A 19,582-nucleotide genomic window follows, 5' to 3' on the forward strand; every position below is an offset into this window, starting at 1 on the left:
ACTTTTACTTAGTACTGGCAGCATCCAGTCTTAAAAGGTAGTATTTTAAAAAAAAAAAAAACACTTAAATTGATTTCAGTTGCACCTTCCTTAACGGTACAACCCTTTATAAGCAACCTAAAAACTTTAAAATGCCTCCCGGCCCATTTTCTGTGTCCTCTTCTGGCTCTATTTAGTGAAAAAACAGAAAACCCAGCACAGTACTTACCCTAGTGTAAGTGGCAATGCCTAGTCAGCGGTGGGGTAGCCACAGGAAGCCATCTGCACACCAGCCTTTTTACTACCTTCAGGTTCCACGAGAAGCCCGCTGTTATTTTGTCATTGCTAATGATTACAAGTTCACAAATCTATCCTCTAGTAATAGCTTCAGTGAACAGGCAGTTTATTAGAAAATCGTATCTTCAGGTGGCAGTTTAGAGCCCAGCTGTGAGAAATACCCTGAAACAGGACTGCTTCCTAACAAATCTGAATCCTATATGCAAGCAATCAAAAGACATTTATTTATATAAAGTTCTGTAAAAAAATAAATTTTAGAACAGCATAGTTTCATAGAGAAAAACATTTTCTACAGAGTTCCAACTGCAAGATTCTTATATTGTACCATCATTAAATAAGGTGGGACACCATGTGAATTTCATTGCACTAGAAGAAATGCAAAGCATCTTTTTAATATAAAGATATACAGAGCATTCTAGACAACTACAGCTGTGTTACAGCTATGTGTTCTTTTGGATTTGGTCCAAAGAAACCTGAGTCTGTTTCCAGAGAGAATGAAAAACATTGCACAGACAGCTGATCACTTGTTTCTTGCTGAAGGACACTGAAAAGATCACTCCCTGCAGCTCACTCTGAGTCTAGTTTCCCCGACTATCAATAGTGTCCTTTCTTGGCCTCTGTTCTTAAGTATTCACCTCACAGTCGTCACACTTCTTAGAAGAAAGTCGGTCTGTTGTCAGAGCCAAGTGACTGCTCCCAGTGGATTATCACCTCTTCTGCTCCCAAATTTCAGCCATGTTTAGGTCTAAGTTGTTAAGGCCTTTCAGCGCTTGAAGGTTTCCAGTGTAAAAAGCTACATCTGACGTAACCAGTCTGCATTGAAACATACAGTAAGATTAGCATCTGAATGTATCAAATCTAGCTCAAATATTTAGAAAAACCACCAGAGGTTATTTATGAATCAAACAATTACAATGATGCATGTTCAAATACTACGACCAGATTAGGTATGATAAACATCAGTCCAAAACTCAATGCGATGGAGGTTTTTCTTACGATGGTGATAGTATGCAACCTGTGATTCCTGCTAGATGTAAAACTAGTTATTAGGGAAGGGAGATAAAATTCAGCAGGAATTAGGCACCCAAAACTTCTATCCTCTTGCTGTAATCCCAGGCTTATCTTGACTTAAAATTCTGATTCCATCACAAGTTAGAATACTAATTATCGCAATATTAGCTTCTGTATTCTGAAAGATTAATAGAAAAGCAACCAAACAGCTATACTGAGTGTTTACAACACTTACATCCAGAGTTAAAATCCATTACACTGTTGAAACGTATCATGGGATCACACAAACATGACCACAGTGTTTCTGGTTAGGAAAGAGCAAGATGTAGGAGTAAAAGCTGTATTTTCACAGTTGAAAGATAACCAAGATTCAGAGATCTGGATTTTTACTATTGTTACAGAAATGAGCAGTTTAAATATGGGATGAGAAACAGAAAAACGTGATAAAAACTAGGTCAGTAAAGACTGCTGGAACAGCAGCAAGTGAAATTCAGTGTTTGATATTTTCCTTCTCAAAAGGCCCCAACTACATATTTGGAGAGATATGTGCTCTAAGGGAAGTAACTGCTGCCATAAAAGAAGCAGGCTTGGGGCATCGCTGCTTCTAGCTGGAGGTGAGGAACCCTTCTGACAGGGAGGATGACTCTGCTGGGAAACAGCACTGCTAAAGGGATCCTTTTAGGCCCTCCAACTACAGGCATCAACCAAAACCAAAAGCAGCAGCACGCAGACAGCACAGCACGGTTCAGGACTATGCAAGAAGCCCAAGATCAAACACTCCACAAAGCACCCTGAGTGCTCGAGTTTGGGCTGTGCAGCCTCGCTCTATTCAGTAAACTTGCTGGCTTACGTATCTCTGTTATCTGTACCTACACTGCAAGTACAGAAAATCATTTCACATAGGCTCACATAGAGGACAAAGATGAATAAAGTTAAGCAGGACAAGAAAGAATAAACTGGGACAGGAACAAAACTCTACTTCCTTCCAGCAACATTTAAGAACATTTATAAAACTTCCTTCTCTGGCTTCTTCAACCTAAGACAAGGCTTTCTTGCAGGTGGGTAGGCTGACTGAATTCCACCCCTGCTTCGCTGCAAATAAGGGTCATTAAGAAGCCTTTTGTTTCAGGGCACAATCTGACTTAAAACAGAGACTGAGCCACAAGAGGCTGCACGCTTTCTCCTGAGATGACCGGGCACCGTCAGCACCCAGCCCGTGAGAAGTGCCGCTGACCAGTTATGGCGAGGGAAGGTTGTACTGGGACAGGAAGGGGCAATGCGCTCACAGAGCTTATCTCTAGTTCAAATCTCTACTTCTGACACAAAAACAATTGCTGTGTAGAAGCTACCCGACGCACAGATGAAATGCCACGTTTTCTTATTTTACTCTGCTAGCACCATGAGTCATCATCCACATTTTAACACCGCTTCAAGGATCACACAATTCTTGCAAATTAAAATGTGGCTACTGCTGTCACACTGAAGGGGAAAAAGCAATTCACAAACTGAAGAGCCCTACCGAAGTCTCACAGCAGGCCTCCAGTAAGACAATGCCCAACTCCCCAGGCGATTAGCAAGCTGATTGCGTTCTGACAGTTACTATGGGAAGGCACAAGTGGCGTCCCTTATCGTAAGAAGGCTCCAAACAAATCCTTAGACATGGGAGTGTGGCTGCATTCTGCTTTCCAAAATTCTTGCAGAGAACAATGTCCGCCCATTTAAATTAAGCAGTAAAAGAAGTGCTCAAACTCACCCATTCTGAGGTCCTCCGTCATTGACTACATTTAGGTGGGCCAGCTGCCTCTTCAGATGAAGTTTGTAGCTTGCATTAATTCTTAAAAACAACATCTAGAAGAAACCAAAGAACCAGGATAAGGAACCATCCCCATGCTTGCATCATTGCCTACAGAGAAGAAATACGTTGCAAATATCTAAAACCATGCTAACCTTCTGTTTTATTCATGCAATTCTTGTTATTTTCCCTTCTGCCTCCTAGTCCTGCTAGCCAGGCACAATGTATAACCTACAGAACAGTATACACCTGCCTTATCTGTTACATGTTGCACTTAGAGACACATTGTTTTAAACACGATCTTTTTCTTCCCTGTTGTCTGGATCATCTGGCAACTTGTATTCAGGCTAGAAGACAACGTATCTTTTTCCTGGACTATAACCACTTACAGTCTTTTTTCCATGAGGAAGTACAAAAACAGTTTGAAGGAAACATTTAATTTAGTGTAAAAAGAGAACCTACAACTCAGCACATTCAGTGACTATCAGCCCTTCCTAGCCTTAGATTTACAACTCTGCAGCAGATTCAACTGCAGCAAAATACTGAAAAAACACATGTGGTACAATTTGGCCACAAAATACATTTAGGGACCTTCAGAACCCACTGTGTTTGAGCAGTGTTACAGAAGAATTCCCCAAAAGGGCTGTCTTTGAACGCTGAAGTGGTGCGATTTGCATAGAATTTCAGCACTAATGTCTGATTTGAAGATCCACCTCTCTAGACACAAAACTGCAGCTCCAAATGCTGGAACCAGTTAATTTTGTATGTCTCATTGTTCTTGCTGCACATTCAAATGTTTATTTCAGTTCAGACCAAGCTGTCTGCGTGACTGCTGCCAACCCCTCTCATGTGTGGGTTTTGCAAAAACTTGGTTTTTCCCCCCCTTTCACAGATAAAGCAGAAGTCTCTCTGTTACAGAGTGAATGTGCGTTTGCAAAGGAGGTGTTACATGAATCTCAAAAATAACATTCACCTGAGTTTGTTCCTCTGGTAGGAGATCATATATAGCTTCGTGCATCTTTGCCATTTGCTTGCAGATATTCCTGAAGCATGCTGAAGGAACAGGAGCTTTCACTTCATACTGGAAATAAAAACAAAACCAGTTACTCCCTTCTGCCCCGGTTAAATGGTTCACACAGGAGAGTTTCCATTGGCCATCTGAAGCCCCGCATTGCTGCTAACGGTATCATGGACCAAGGCTCATTTAGCACACCACAAATGAAAGCAGTCACTGGACACGATCTGTTGCTCTTCACCCAAGGACTAACATCATACAATCTTTTATCACTTCCTGCTTTATAAACAGTCACATTCAAAGCAGTATGAAAGCTGAGAATTTCCCAACTTCATCTGCTCATCTTTGTTAGTTTTAATTGCTTCTCCTCGCTTATTTTTGTTGGTTTCCATTACCCTATGAATTACAGATGCAGACAGAATGATCACTGCAACGGCTGAAGAGATGCACGCAATGTGCCCTGCTAGCTGGCCCACTCCACTCTTCTTTGGATTTATATTCTCACCAGAATCCCTGACAGAAACGATTATACCTCTGAAGAACATGCCCCCCGGAACTTCACCACAGGAAACTGCTTCTCTAAGATTACATGCATACAAATTTCAGAAGAAACAAGGGAAGAAAAGCATAAAACAGAAGGTGCTGAAAACTCAGTGTGGGCCAAGAAGCTAATAAAAACTGCTGCAGAAATATCTGGGAAAGCAAAGTAGGAAACTTCTTTTCTCTAACAGTGACTGAGCTCTGAGAAATTAGGCATGGAAACCACCAGAAGGCGAGTGATTTGCTACAAAGAGAAAACTCTTACGTCCCCACCCTGGAAAGGGAAGATCTGACTGTGATCTTCATTTTTCCAGGTACTTCCATCCCAGCACCAGCAGAGAAGCCAGCTGCTCTTCGTCTCCTGGTGGATAGGCTGTGCTAGCACAGGCCTGGGTTAAACACCCGCGGGTTTCCCTCCCTAAGGAGGGCAATACTTCCCCACGCAGGCTTGAACAACTCAGCGCAAGAGCTGACTCATTATAACTAATAATTTACCAGCACATAGGAGGAGATGCTTGCTCATATACTAGCCTGAATTGTGAAAGAGCAAAGCTTGCCTAAGTGGGGGAGAAAAAAGAAATGGGGAGTTTTGGGAAAGTCTTTAAGGAAAAGCCAAACCAATAACTAACAGGAGAAGTAGCAGAAAGGTAGTACTTAGTGCTCCAGGAGCCCTGCTCCCTGTGTGGGACAACCGCAGAGCACCCTGGACTGTACCTCAAGACACGAGAGTTAGGCAACAAACGATTTACAATTTACCAGCGTGGTGTAAAGCCAGAGGGAACTGGCAAGCTGCAGCTAAGGCTCTTGCATGACTACAGACAAACTCCTCATGATGGCAGGGAAAAAGCAACAGCACCAGAAAGAAACATGAGCTCCAGCCCTGCACGTAGCTGGCCATTTTTATCTCCCGCTAAGGTCAACAGCGTGTAACACCACGAGGGATCAGACAAAAATTCACTGCTCTTTCCAGTCACAAGACAGCAAGCTGCAAGAGAAGCAAAGAACTCCACCTGTTTTGTTGTTTTTTTTTTTTTTTCCGTGAACATTTATCCCTTTCTAAAAACCTATGCCTTTTAAAACTGTTAATTATAGCTGTTACACATCCCTGTTCTCGCTTTACGCCTGTGCCAAAGCCACCAGAGGGATGCCGGGAGCTGGCTGCGCACCGGTACAGCTCCCCGCAGAGCACCCGGCCTCGTGGCGGTGGGGTGGCAGAGCACAGCTCCTGCTCTGCAGGGCTTGGGAAGGCAGAAATAAGTTGTCTGCGCTGCCCAAGTACCAGGCCAGTGTCCTACCTACTGGACTAAACCATTTCTTCTGTACAAAGCAGCGCGGTTTCCAGGCTGTGCAATTTATTTGGTTTTAAACCACACCGGATGCGGCACTGCCATGAAACTCGCTTCCTCATTCAGATGTACGCACATAAAAGCAGATGAGCACTTTATCCACAAGCTACTGAAGTATCTGGACCCTCACAAAAACCCATACAACAAAGCTACTGAGATGCCTGTTTGCAAATTTCCCATGTTTTTATGTTCTGCACTGCCTTCAGTGCCAGGACTTTATTATTGCAGGAACAAGAAGAGCCAAATTATGGGATATGTTAGGAAGGGAGGCAAATCAACACATGGCCTCCTTTTCTGTACTCTGTGGGTTGCATTCGTATGAGCCAGGCACTCTCGCTCAAGCCTTTAGGACCTTTAAAAATCAGGAATATTCTCAGTTTGTATCTCATGCCAGCTCACAAGAGGTGAACAGGCTGCAAAGATGGAAGGACGGTAAGGGATAAATGCTCACTAACTAAAATCAAGAACAAAAAGTGTGCTAATGATCTGCTGTGAGCTAACTTGTTTAGTATCAACAACCAACATTCTTGCATTTGTCTTTTATTTTCACGAGGAGTAACAAAAAAGTGATCAAAAAACCATGTTACTGCACAGAACTGCTATTTATAAACATCAGTAAAGGGCATAAACATGTTTTTAAAATGTAAACACAACAGAGAAAAAATGTTCATTTAAATGTTTTGGATTTTTTCCCTACATTTAGGTAACACTATGGCTAAAAGAAACACATGAAAAGAAAAAACACAGCACAGAATAAACAACAAACAATAAAATAATAGAAAGAGCAAGGAAGACAGAAATTCTGCCTGTTACAGCTGCCCCACTGCAATGAAGCCCCCAGCACACCAACCCGTGCCACATCACGGAGATGCTGCGATTCTCATAAGCTGCCACAAGGAAGAGGTTGGCCGAGGTCAATCAATCAAATCTGATGCTGAAGGATTAATCTTTTTCTCTCATGAAAGAGCTTTTTTTTTTTTTTTTTTTTGTAAGAGCATAAGAGCCAAAGCAAAGCACTAGGCTTTAAACGCTCACATACTTTACCCATCAGATTAGTGAGCCCAACAGGCCTGTCCTGGGGCAGAGTCTCTTCCGTAACCCCAAGGAGTGCAACGTTCTCTGCCTCTAGGTGAGTCAGTGACTGGATCCTGCCCAGGGCCAACCTGTTCAGCTGACAGGCACTCATAAAACATTAAGAGAACTTAATGGCACAGCTATCAGCTCTGCTACGCAGCAGGAACTACTAAGCACAGACTTCTAGTCCCCAGGCTTGCAGCCCTATCAATGAGCAGATCCTTCCCCTCAGAAAACCGTTCCTCCTCAACATTTTTTGTTGTCTCCTCAGCTGCAGGAAATTACGCGCACAGAGGCACCATCTGGATGAGCAGGAAAGGGGAACCAGCTCTTTAGGACAGGCAAGAGGCAGCAGCAACATAACTGCAGACAAGCTGTCAGGGATAAAACTGCCCAAGGCAGGAGAGCGCTTCAGCTCCTGAACACCAGAGCATCCACGCCAGCCAATGTCCATTACTGATGAAGTAAACCAACAATTTTTTGGGGGTGAAGACGAATGACACCCATGTGGCAAGTGTTAAGACAAAATAAATTCCCAAGTACTGCACAGAACTTTCTGTATACACGGTTTAAAGACATTCAAACGACTCCCGATGAGGAAAGTTTAAGACTTCATTTGAAACATCTAGGCTGTATGCAGTCAGACCTCCACCTGCAATTTAGAGTGTGTATAATTATTTCTTAAATCATTACCTTGGATAATAGTTTGTCAAATAAGCTATCCATTATGGCAACAAGCTTTGCTGAAATTTCAGCTATGTGGTCGTGATAATCCTGTAATGAAAGAAAGCAGGTTTTATTTATTATCTAATGACATTCGTATTTTTCAGAGCACAACTGAAAAGCAGAACTTCCAGTTTAATTAGGAAATGCCAAAAGAATTACCTTTGTTATGTGGTCAAAATGCCTGAGCATGCTAAACTGCTTCGGCTGCAGTCGAGCTTCAAAATGAGCCCTGATAATAGGAATGTAGTGTACGATTAGCTGTAGGCAGCGTGAAGAAAGGGCTGCAAATCCAGAAGCGAGAGAGGAAAAGAAAAACAACAATTATTACACAAGAAGAGTCATTTGGTATAGACTGTCTCCTGTAACATGAATGAGATAGACCTAATGCAATTTAATATGCTTTAAAACAAACAAACAAGGTAGGAGGTAAGCACTTTTTTCCACTGAAGACCCCACCCAGTGGAGACGCCAGACGAGTACCTGGCCATTCACACCCAGATTCTGTAAGATATGGGATAAGGGACTAATTTTACAAGAGGCTTTAAGTGTCTGCTTGACATTTTGAGCCCTGAGCACATGCAGACATCAGAGAGACCTCACAAGACCTGACTCATCAGCTACCTAACCTCGGCAGCCACATTCTCAAGGCACCAACATTTCTCCCCCGACAGATGTACACAAACACGCTGCCCTGCCAGTGCCGAGCTGCCCAGAGCCAGCTCCTGCCTGTGGTGCCGGCAGGATTCCCAAACCCGAGCTTCTCCTGAGCCAGCAGCAGGACATGTGGTGGTGCCAGCTTGATCACCAAGCCTTCTGGAGCAAAGTCCTGAATGCGGCTTCTCTCTGCTCACTTGTGTCTGCTGCAACACCATGGCCAGAAGCCTCTCAGACCACCCTCAAGGTAATTTCTTTTTAAAAATTAAATGCAGTTTGGTAATCAGTACACCCTGAAACATGGGAACTGGAAGCTCAAACACCTGCTCTAACCCGCCACCAAAGGCTCTTAATTTCAGTTTAAAACTGGGTGGTCTGAAGTACCACGTCAGGCTGTTCTGCAGCATGGAAGCGTACACCTAGTTCTCCCTGCAAAGGGCAGATAAAGCAGTCCAGGCAGCAGGAAACTCTGCACTGTCAATTCAGCTAAATAGCTGCACACTTCAAATGAGAAATTCTAAAGCCCAAAGCAGAGTTTGGATTCAGCACACAGACACAGAGCCCTAATTTACCTGACTGCACTGAGACATTCGACCACATAAAGACTAATTGTTTGATTCAGAGCCACCCACAGAAATCATTCTGCACATTACTGACATGCGATTATAACCCACAGGAGCTGCATTTGGACACTGCGTTACAAAACACAGCACCACAGGGCAGATGGGACAGCACAGCTCAGCAAAACACACAGGGAGACTGGCGTTTGGCTGGATTCCTCTACCTACATACCTCCAGTCTCAAGACTGAAACACTGAGCAGCTCCCAAGCATGCCAAAGTCACCACTGAAAAAATAACTACGCCTTCCCACAGGCAGAACGTTTTCATGGAAAAACTTACTAACCTGTTTATTTCCTTCTCACAACAGAGCAAAGCTTTGTATTTGCGAAGTAATGTGGCAGACAGCAAAGGAATTTGATGGATTTTAGTGCACCCCTTGAACAGACAACTCATTAGCCTTTATGTGTTTTACCTTTTAACAAGGAAGGTTTTATCACTGTCTGTGCTCTACACACAGCACCACAACACAAGCACAGCTTATCCTAAATGTTCAGTGGTTAGTTTTTTTGTTTGTTTTTTAAACAGACAGGAATACAAGATTTGACACTTCAAATACAGAAATCCATACCTAGATTTTTTGTAGTGATGGTTTTCAAGCCAACAACTTGCAACGCGCCAGCTCCAAGCACCAGTTGGCAGCTTCTAGAGTTGAAATACTACAAGACAAAAAAAAAAAGAAAGATAATGAAAAGGTATGCTGACTCTGTACGAAGAACACACAACCACAGTTTAGAAATACTATCATTAGAATTGTGCAAGGTTAAACAGATAATTACAAAATAAACAATGCCACTACCAGGGTTTCACATACTCATACTACAGAGGAGTCCATGACTATTAACGAGTAAGACAAAAGGAATTTTTTTTTTTTTAAGCTAATTTCAGCAGTCGCTGGCCTGTAGTATTTTTTTGACTCAGCTTAGGCTAAAGCACTCAAGGCAGTGCTTCATGAAATGGAAGTAGAAATACTGTTATTAAAAATACAGTTAGCTAGTCAGTGATTTCAATTCGGGGACTAATTTCTGCTTTTGTATGAGACCTTTGGGTGAGGTTTCTCTTAGTCTAGAAATAGAGTATTAAGTCAGAGGTTTAAGTCAGACGTGCTGCAGACTAGCTACATTCAGCCTTACTTTGAAGGCACCACACTAGCAGCTTTGTACTAGGAATCTAAAAAAAAAAATGTTCTTCTCAAACCAGGGCCCTGAACAAAGTGAAGGGTAAAGATCTCACCAGTTTTGCTAAGTAGAGTGGAGGGAGTAAAAGTGTAATACCAGAACGGAAAATATCAAAAGGACTCATTTCTAACTTTGGCTCCAGACTTTTCACACTGTTCATGTTACAGGAAGCTTGAAAAAAAAAAAACAACAAACTCACTGCTGCTGAAGTAACCGAATTTGTGTTTCTACCACTACAGAGTGCTGAGATCTAGGAAATGATGCACAGAAGTCTTGAAGCAACATCAAAAAACAACGCTACAAGAATTCCAGGTATAATGGATGACTTTTGACTTATCTTCCTAACTTAGCTCCAACAGAAAGTAGTAATTAAATGCACACAGGCCAACGAGGTCTCTGGAAGAGTATGACAGTTCCTCTTAGCACATTCTGTCTTATTTCGGAATTCTGCTCTACCACTCGGCTCAAGACCCAAAATACCCTAGTCCAGGTTGGGTGAGGCAGTAGAGATGAACGAACTGGTGCTGTTGTCCATGACCCCTGCTATGAATGGACAGCAGGAATTCCAGGGCTCATGTTTGAGTGGAACTGTGACACTGGGGTGGAAATCAGGAGGTTAAACCTAAAGAGTTGGCACCTTTTCTTGTACTATTTTTAAGCTATTGCCTGAAACTAGTCATCAAACTCAGGACTGCAGGGGATGTGCTGTGAGCAGCAGATGTGCACCTGCTCTGGGCTGCCAGAGTAGTGAGTCGAGGGCAAGTAAAGCAACCCAGACCTAGTGCTCACAACTGAACCTGAGCTACACGTGGTCCCTGAGCTGACAAGGGGCATAATCTACTCTGCTCTCAGTCAGAAGTCAGGATCTGAAACTGTCTGACATTCACTTCATCCCCTCCTCCTGAAAAGCAAGGCCTTTTCTTATGCCTCCTGGTGGACTTTAGAAGCAGATCCACTGAGCTAAAGACAGACATCCTACACAGTCTAAGCTCCTCTGAGGTATTCAGCTTAGGTTAGCACCAGCTCATCAACTGTGTGGCAGACCATTAGAAGCATGTTCTGTAAAGGATGACAGACACTTGCACTCTCCCCCTGCCTTTCAGGGATATTGCTAACTTACCGGATGGCCTGTTGCAGACAAAGCAGCAAGGAAGTAGAGTGTCTGAAACATCAAAAGAGCAATACCCCCTCCTTGTGTCTGCTTGGAGGAAAGCATTTCCACGTTCTGTCACCGTGGCTGCAAACCTTCTCTTGTCTGCGCCAGGTAAACTCCAGTAACAATGACTGTGTTTTTGATCAAACAGGTGTTGTTTCACTCGGGTTACAGCCACAGCTCAAATTTCATCATCTGGGAACCACTTCACAGCTTCCAATCACAATACAAACTAGCTCTTGTTACATTTGTTATGCAATTATCACATAAAAAGTATAGTGACTTGCAAGGACACCTTTAAGGAACTCTGTTTTGTCCAAAGCATAAAAATGCACTTTTGTTTTGGTTCTTGTCATCGTTCTGATGGTCAGCTCGCTGCCAGAGATAGGAACTACAACAATTAAACTGCACATGCTATTTGGGTACCAAGGAATAAAACACGACTAATTTATGTAGAGCTCTAACAAGATATGGTAGGGAGAAAGAAATAACACAGAGATGCAAATCTGGCCAAGTCTGAGGCAGCTGCTGCTGTTCTGCCTGCAAAAAGGTGCTGCAAGTCCTGTGTGAAGCAGCAGCTTGAGAACAAGGTGGAAAGAGAGGGATCCCAGTCCCAAACTAGCTTGATTCTCCTTGGATGGTACTTAGAAAGGGAAAGGTTTGTGGATGAAGCTGAATGATGACTGTAGGAAGGAGTGCTCCTGTGTCTGGATATTCAGGTAAGAACTACCAGCCAAAAGGAATATTATTTAAAGGTGTCTCTCCCCAGGTATGTTCCCTCCACGGCCCTTTTATGTAAAACCTACTTTTGCAGAGTATAATCTGTTGGTCTTTTATCAGTTATGCTTATGTTCAGAACTCTAAAACCTGGTATAACCTCTGTGGGCAAAGACACAAGCGAAAAACTTGAAATGAATTAACCAATGAGCTTTGGATATACAAAAAAGTTTTTAGGAGCATTCATGTGCTCCTTTTATTCTTGTTTACTTGTATCACCTTGCAGTATCTGCGCTGTATCAGCTTTCATCTTCTCTAGAGAAAAACAGATTAATAAAGGGCCTGGTCTTTCATCATCTTTGCATTTTACAACAGCAGCTTCATCCTACACTATTTTTCATGCTTCTACTGACCATATTTCTACTGACTTGTAGAAATCACGGGAATAGGTTCCTTCCTGAATACAGACACATCTCTGTGACATCTGGAATCAAATCACTTCTTTGTCAGTAGCATTAATCCTACATCCACCCTGAAGGACAGGCAGCTATGACAAACACTACTAGATGGGATTTCAAATATCCCAGGTGACCAAGAGGAAGGACGGCCTTCCTGACATAAGAAATTGCATCTTCAATGCCCTCAGCTTAAAAACCTACCTTACAACACAAAACAAATGCAATCATTTCTAGATAACTTGTATCATCTATATCAAGTCATAAAAGCACGTGAAACATTAGAGTAAGACACCTTTGCTGCCCTGAATACCCCGGACAAGTACAGACTGTACATTTGGAGTCATACCTTCAGTAAATCAGACAGGCGGGTAAGCATGTCAGTGGTGATGGAAGGAATGTTATCCACACACTGGCAGTACTCAAGGATTATTCTTATTAACAGCAATACTGTCCTGCAAGAGAGGAAACAGCCAAATATGTTATCTCAGTGAACACAGGGTATCAAAAAAATTACAAACAGGCTAGTCGTGCTGATAGAAAGCTACCTAATGCTGGAGATTACAGCATTAAACAAACCCAGTAACTGATCTGAGGTAAAAACTTAACATAAAAGACAGATATAAAGAACACTCGTTTCAGAGGGTGGTGTGTGGATAAAGTACTTAATGTGTATGAGAGAAAACCTCGAATATTCATCAGCATAACTTTTTAATCTCCAAAAATAACTATTGTGGAACTAGAAGCCTCCGTGCAGATGTCAGCTGGGGAAAAAGTCTAAAGCTCCTTTCTTGTAACACTGTATAGTTCTGGCCAACTTTGAGCAAGTATAATCCAGAGCCTGTAGACAACAGCCACTGAAAAGGATGCAATGGATGTTGAGGAGTCAAAAAGAGAGAAGGCAGCTATCAAGAAACAGCACCAAATATTTAAAGATGCTGAACACCTGTAATTTGCCATGAATTCAGTGGGGACCAGAGAATTTGGGAGGTACTGCATGGAATTAGGAAGGCACCACAAAGAGCAAGTACGCTCCCTTGAATTCAAATGCAGAGAAGACAAGAAAACTGAGGCCAGATCCAATTTCAGAGTACATACTCTAACACTTCAAAAAAAAATAAATTCTCTTTCTTCCCTTAGGCAGCAGGGTATGGATAGAAGATAAACAATCACTGAGAATAAACACCTGAAGAATTCTGGGGGGGAACATCTAGGCTTTTTTTAGTGAATGTTTTTTATTTGATTAAATAGAATGAAAACGTATGTAATAGTGTGTGGAACAGTATTTGTATCGATGTGAAGCTGACAATTGGTTTGTGGAGCTAAAAATAAAGTTTCAAATGAGCAGAGATGAATTATCTAATGTATAGTCTATTAAGTAAATTTTATCCTTCCGAGTGTGTTCAAATGCTCCTACTTGACCTGAAATGCTCTTTTGCGGTGATATCGGTAGGCTGGCACTGAAGTTCTGAGCCATCAGCTTCTGTTTCTAATTGAACAATGGCACATCATCATGAAACAACAACAGCTGGTCAAAGACATTATGTAAATCAGCACTTTTCTGTTTAAGTTTGGGGTAAATTGATGTTAGGACTCTGGGGAGTGAGATCTTCCTGCTTTTACTCCCTCTCCAAAAACACTTTCATGCATATTTAATGCTTAAGGCTCTCAGTCTTTGGAAACACAGAATGCTTTTGAATGAAAGAATTGTTTCAGTATTATGTATTTTAAAATATCTCTGATATAGCCAGTTTTAAACTATTTTCAAACGTAAAGCAATCAGGATATCAAGAAATAAGGAGTGCAGCTTCTGAGATAGCCCATATCTTATTTCTTATTCTGAGTAAGATAAGCAATCATTCAGTAGTGGACTATTGTATTTTGCCAGAGATAACCTATACTGTAAGAAATAAAAACAATATTCTATGAAGATAAATCTGTATTTTCATGAATAAGTGTCTTCATGAAATAATTGCTAAAATCAAATGAAACCGTAAGTTCAGTCTAGTCATTCAGAGAATAAAAAGCATTTTAATATACAGAAGAGCTTGCAATGCTTTATAACTGTTCAGGAACTAAAAAGAAACTAATCTGTGCAAGAAGAGGTTTTCTTTCTATTTAAATAAGATTGCTAAAGCTATTAGTATTTATCACAATTCTACTTAAAAACACTTGCCAAATAACCCACCGCTAAGCGAAAAATGCTTCTTACCCAACTGTTGCATATTTTTGTCCTTCAACAATAAGAAATTCAGTTGGCTTTCTTTCTTCAGTAGCTAAAACATTTAGCAGAAAGGAAAAAGATGAGTTAAACTTAAAAGAAACAAAAAAATGCTAATTTCTAGAAATCAAGTGTTCCCCTGCCCAAGTTTGAAAATAATGGATCAATCTTTGGCATATGTCTCTATTAAAAAAAAAAAGTCATCCCTCATAATTAATGTAAGTAACCTTACTGGTTATATCTGCTGGAACGCAGATGGGATTTTAGAACAAAAAATCCCCCAAAGTCCCACAGTCATTATGGATTTAGAAACTTCAAATGCAGCAGGTTAGAAACACAAGAAGAAAAGCAGAAGTCACTAGGTTTTCTATTGTATACTCTCTAATGATTTGCTGTGTATATTAATATCTTAGCTTCAAACCACTACTTCCCTCATGCTTCAGAGTAGAAGCTCCTACTGATGCAGTTTTTCATTCTAAATTTGATGCCTCCAGTTTCCTATCTGCTTGAAGGAAGCAGCAAAAGCTTCTTTTAAGAGGAATGGCAGATGAGCATCTTTTGGTATTGTGTTCCATGATTTGGGTGAGTATTGCCTAGTACACCCCCCATCTCTGCTGTGCTCTTTTTAGGGGAGCAGGGAGGGTTTCCACACCATGATAGTGCTGTAGTTTCCTCCTCCTTATCTCTTGCCATTTTCCTTCCCCTCTGTGTGTATTTTCTTCCTGTTCTAGCTGTTCACACACATTTATCACTGCAATATTGGATGAGAATACCCGCAAGGCAAAAATGCATTATGCAGTCCCATTTTGCACACGGGGAAATGAGGCACAAGGAGAAAAAAGTGACTTGTCTGAGGTCAAATGAGGTTTCTGTGGTGAGGTAAATAATTGAATGTACATAAGTTTTCACTTCCATGAGCAGCCACGTAGCATGCTGCCTTTCATTAGAACAACTGGGAGATGAAGCTGTGGAAGAAGAGCTAGCACTGTTTTACACAATGGGGACTGAGCACATGCATGTGCTTCTCAGTCCCTTGCGGCATTTCAGCGGTATGTTCTGGGGGAAAGACTAAAATTCCTGCATGGACTGGAAGCCTCTACAATGCAAATGCTACTATAAAAAAGTAGCTCTCTTCCTGTGCTAACATTTAAATGGATTTAAAACAAAAACAAATTTAAAGTCAGCCCAAGTTTCAACACCACTGACAGAGGAAAAAAAACAACTATCTATTTCCTTCCTTTTTGATCCTGCCCCCAGAACCCAGAAAGCAAACAGATCAAGAGCGACATAGTGACATCAGAATATGCCCATCAATATTAATCAGCACCATTTGTTGATAACACATTACCTGAATTTAAATGGCAGAACTGCACGATACATACCTGTTGTTTTTTTTTCAGGGAGAGAAATTCTGCCATCTGACACAGAATCGACAAGATCCTGAAACTCGGCAGGAACTTCAGCTTGTTTCCAGCGCTCATTGTCTAAGAGTAGGCTGGTTATAAAGACAAAAGAAAGGAGGCTGAGAAAATGAAATACCTTGTCGTGACACCTCTATTGCCTGAACTGCTGTGGAACCAAAAATAGAGTAATTTAAAAAAAAGCCAGTGGTCCAAAATGTTACATTATTAATCCTTATTAGAAAGAGGTGCAGTAGCAAACCAGAAAAACACCCTCCTTGGCCTAGAGATCCGAAAATTCATTCATTCAAACTATCAGAGGACAAAGGACCCTTCTAGGGAATAAAGATTCTTATGAGATCAGCGCCACTGAAATAATGTAGAAATACTGAAACTTTAAGAACTTATGATGAATGAGAGTAAAAAGGAGTTGACATGTATTACTGGGAAGGCTATTTCCCAAGAGTGGTTTGGTTTTTTGTGTGTGTGTGTTTCTCATTTTTATTTTTAATGTTTTTAAAAACAGTTGGGAGTGCACTATCCTGGAGTTAGCGACCGCTGAGATGGGGCATTTCAGCCCTCCAAAGTCACTTTTGAGTTCTTCCTGTAGCTACTAACTGTCTTTATTTAGATAACCATAGAACAATCCAGTTTGAAGAAACTGTTATGAAAACAGTAAAAATCTAAAACCATTGAGAACAATTGTGTTTTAAAACAGTGTTCCACACTGCCCCCACTTCTGCTAAGTACAACTGAATTACAAGCGTTCCAGGCAACAGAAGATCCGTGTTTGTTTGCATGGGAGTGATAAAATTATTCAAGTAAGAACATGAAGGTTTTCTACCCAGATACCTTAGCTTTGTCTTCCTCTCCTCGTGGAACCTATTCACAAATTTATTGGCTTGACTCTGAAGTGCTCCTCGCAAGGACATACTTTTTCTGCCGCAGATCTGCTCGGTGTCTAAGATAAAGCCTTCCATCAGCCGAGAAAGAGCGACAAACTCATTGGAATTTAACTTCTCTAGGAAGCCACCCTATATGCAAAGAAAATCCTTATAAGGAAACAACACCACAAAAATTCAGAGAAGCCAAGAAACAATTAGTCAGCATGTCTGAGGGCTACTAGTATTTTAAGAGGCATGTTATTTAACTCTAAATGAAACAAGGTAGGCAGACTGCAGCACAAGCAGCTATCTCGTCATAGATATGCATTCTCTGCGTGGAACTTCAAAGACAGCAAGTCAGAATATTAAAAAGGAAAAAAAAAAAAGTAGCAGAAACCCACATTGCCTTACATTGACATGATATGTTAATGCCTGTGTGCTCTGGGCTTTAATTAACATCAAGCGCCTGTGACAGTGGGAACAGTTAGTTATTTTCAGTTGAGAAAGCCATTTCAGAACTCTCGGTCATTAAGCCACTAACTTGGAGTAACTGCTCGTTAAGGATGAGACACCGACTGTGGTCTGGTCCAAGCTCCTTACCTTTGCTCTTGCCATGAGGAACTTGACTGAACGATCATGGCAGATATCAGAAGCATTATAAAGCAACTCTTGAATATTGTTTGCCAGCCTGCCCAGTTCCAGTTCAGTTAGCTTCATGTCATCGCTGATCCTACAAATGACAGAACCATTTGCTTGAGCATCAATTTATAAAAAACAGTATTTCTGCTCACAGTTTGAAGGAGGAAAGAACCTTGCAGCAGCTGTCAAACACAGAGTCAGTTAATCACCAAAGTCACTTTGTGCAGATGGGCCCTTCCGAGCTGCTGTCAATGTCATGTCAGTCCCCGTGACAAGCAAATGCACAACTGCACTGTCCCTAGATTTTGTTTTAATTCCATAACCTAATTGCTGCTAGTTGAGAAAAAAAAAAAAAAACATGCAACCAGTACTAATACAACAAATAGTAATGTTTACTGAACTAAACTTTAACTGTTACTCCTGTAACATTTGAGCATCACAGCATTTTTCTTCCAGTGTAAGTATAAGGCCTACCACAGATACTCTGCACTCACTCTGCTAGCTTTTTAGCCTTCGGGCTCCTAAATCTCTGTTCTTTAAAATAATTTTGTGGCTTGTCTACTGTTTTGAAGCTAGGCAAATGGCAGAGCCGTGTCATGTGCTAACTAGTTAAGATAACAATCTTTTGGTCTAGTCTGGCTGTTCAAGTGCTGACAGTGCGAGACGAGGGAGAAAACCTGGGATGCTACAGCACAGCAACTGGGCTAACGTTGCCATAATTGAGTAAGTTTATTAGCCCTCTCCATATGTGGAGCAGAAGTACAAAGAAAACCAGAAAAGGGATGAAACAAGTTCATTTTGGAACAGTTTCACAGCCAGCCTCAGACACTCCTCTACTGCTCGACAGCTCTATCTGGATGGTCTGTTTTTAGCCAGCTTGGCTAACTGCTCCAGGCCAGTTGGGATCCAACTCCCTCCTGCTTCCTTGCTCCTCACCGTAACCCCCTGGACTCTTCTTCACACTGCATTTTTTTTTCCCAGCATAGGATGGGTGTTCGGACATAAACTGGCCTGGATCTCTTTTAAGCACAACATATTTAAAATAAATTCTCATTCAGCCAGCATTGTGATTTAGAGGGGGAAGGTCCCTATCAAATCTGACACAGAAGGACTGACACTTAAGTACCAGTCAGCAGCAGTGAGCAGGCCAGTCGCTACCTTCCATCCTTCAGCAGGGTAAGAGGTGGTATTTCAGTTTTGCTTCATAAAAACGCAGTATCCAGACATGCTGGCTTTCGAAGTGGGTCAGAGCTGAGTCCCACACGTTATGCCTGGTTCTTTTACAAAGGCAGCTGACTTACAGCCATAAATAAGGAATGCATAAAAGGTTGTTCAAGAAGTTTATAGCTCTGGAGTCAGGAGCGCCACAGGGCAGCACTGCCTATGCTGCCAAAGCACTGAGATGTATTTGTCTAATCATACAAGTCTCAGAGTTGACAATGAGCAGAAGATTTTTCACTAGGATTCACCAAGGTGCATTCCATGAAGCCAGCTTAAAAGAGAAAGGAAAAACTAGCCACGCTGAACATGTGCAGGGAACAGAGATGCCTTTGCCAGCTAAGGCTATGACAAATGATCTGTGCCTTTCATGTAGGGCAGATTTTGCAATTCCCCCTGCTTTCTGCAGCAGGGGGCTCCCCAGCAAAACAGACAGGAGAAGGGGCCCTTTTCTGTACGAAGTGACAAAATCAGTACCTATACCACTACACACAGATGAAAACAAAGCTAACAAAACAAAGGCGAGATAGGGACAGTGCAGTCGGATGGCAGGCAACAGGGGCAATCACAGAAAGCCACTCCACATCATTTACCTGGAAAAAGACATTCCTCCAAAGTAACTTTTGTACCACACAACCAGCCCCTAGCGTCCAGCACCTTGTTT

General features: G+C 41.7%; 1 protein-coding gene across 4 annotated transcripts in view; it reads right to left on the minus strand.

Annotated features, from left to right (window-relative positions):
• Positions 1–649: 649 nt before the first annotated feature.
• The window catches only part of VPS54 (VPS54 subunit of GARP complex), a 48,762-nt gene continuing 29,829 nt past the window's right edge, over positions 650–19,582 (minus strand). For all 4 annotated transcript variants that reach the window (XM_035553051.2, XM_035553052.2, XM_050710013.1 and 1 more), the window contains 11 exons: positions 17,662–17,791; positions 17,030–17,211; positions 16,160–16,272; positions 14,769–14,832; positions 12,906–13,011; positions 9,625–9,712; positions 7,940–8,061; positions 7,748–7,828; positions 4,053–4,160; positions 3,041–3,135; positions 650–1,089 (listed from right to left, as the gene is read on the minus strand). In XM_035553051.2, the coding sequence (XP_035408944.1) occupies positions 984–1,089; positions 3,041–3,135; positions 4,053–4,160; positions 7,748–7,828; positions 7,940–8,061; positions 9,625–9,712; positions 12,906–13,011; positions 14,769–14,832; positions 16,160–16,272; positions 17,030–17,211; positions 17,662–17,791 (1,195 nt within the window). In that variant the 3' untranslated portion in view covers positions 650–983. The remainder of the gene's footprint in view (positions 1,090–3,040; positions 3,136–4,052; positions 4,161–7,747; positions 7,829–7,939; positions 8,062–9,624; positions 9,713–12,905; positions 13,012–14,768; positions 14,833–16,159; positions 16,273–17,029; positions 17,212–17,661; positions 17,792–19,582) is intronic.

The sequence above is a fragment of the Cygnus atratus genome, chromosome 3 (genome assembly GCF_013377495.2).
Source record: "Cygnus atratus isolate AKBS03 ecotype Queensland, Australia chromosome 3, CAtr_DNAZoo_HiC_assembly, whole genome shotgun sequence".
Taxonomy (NCBI): domain Eukaryota; kingdom Metazoa; phylum Chordata; class Aves; order Anseriformes; family Anatidae; genus Cygnus; species Cygnus atratus.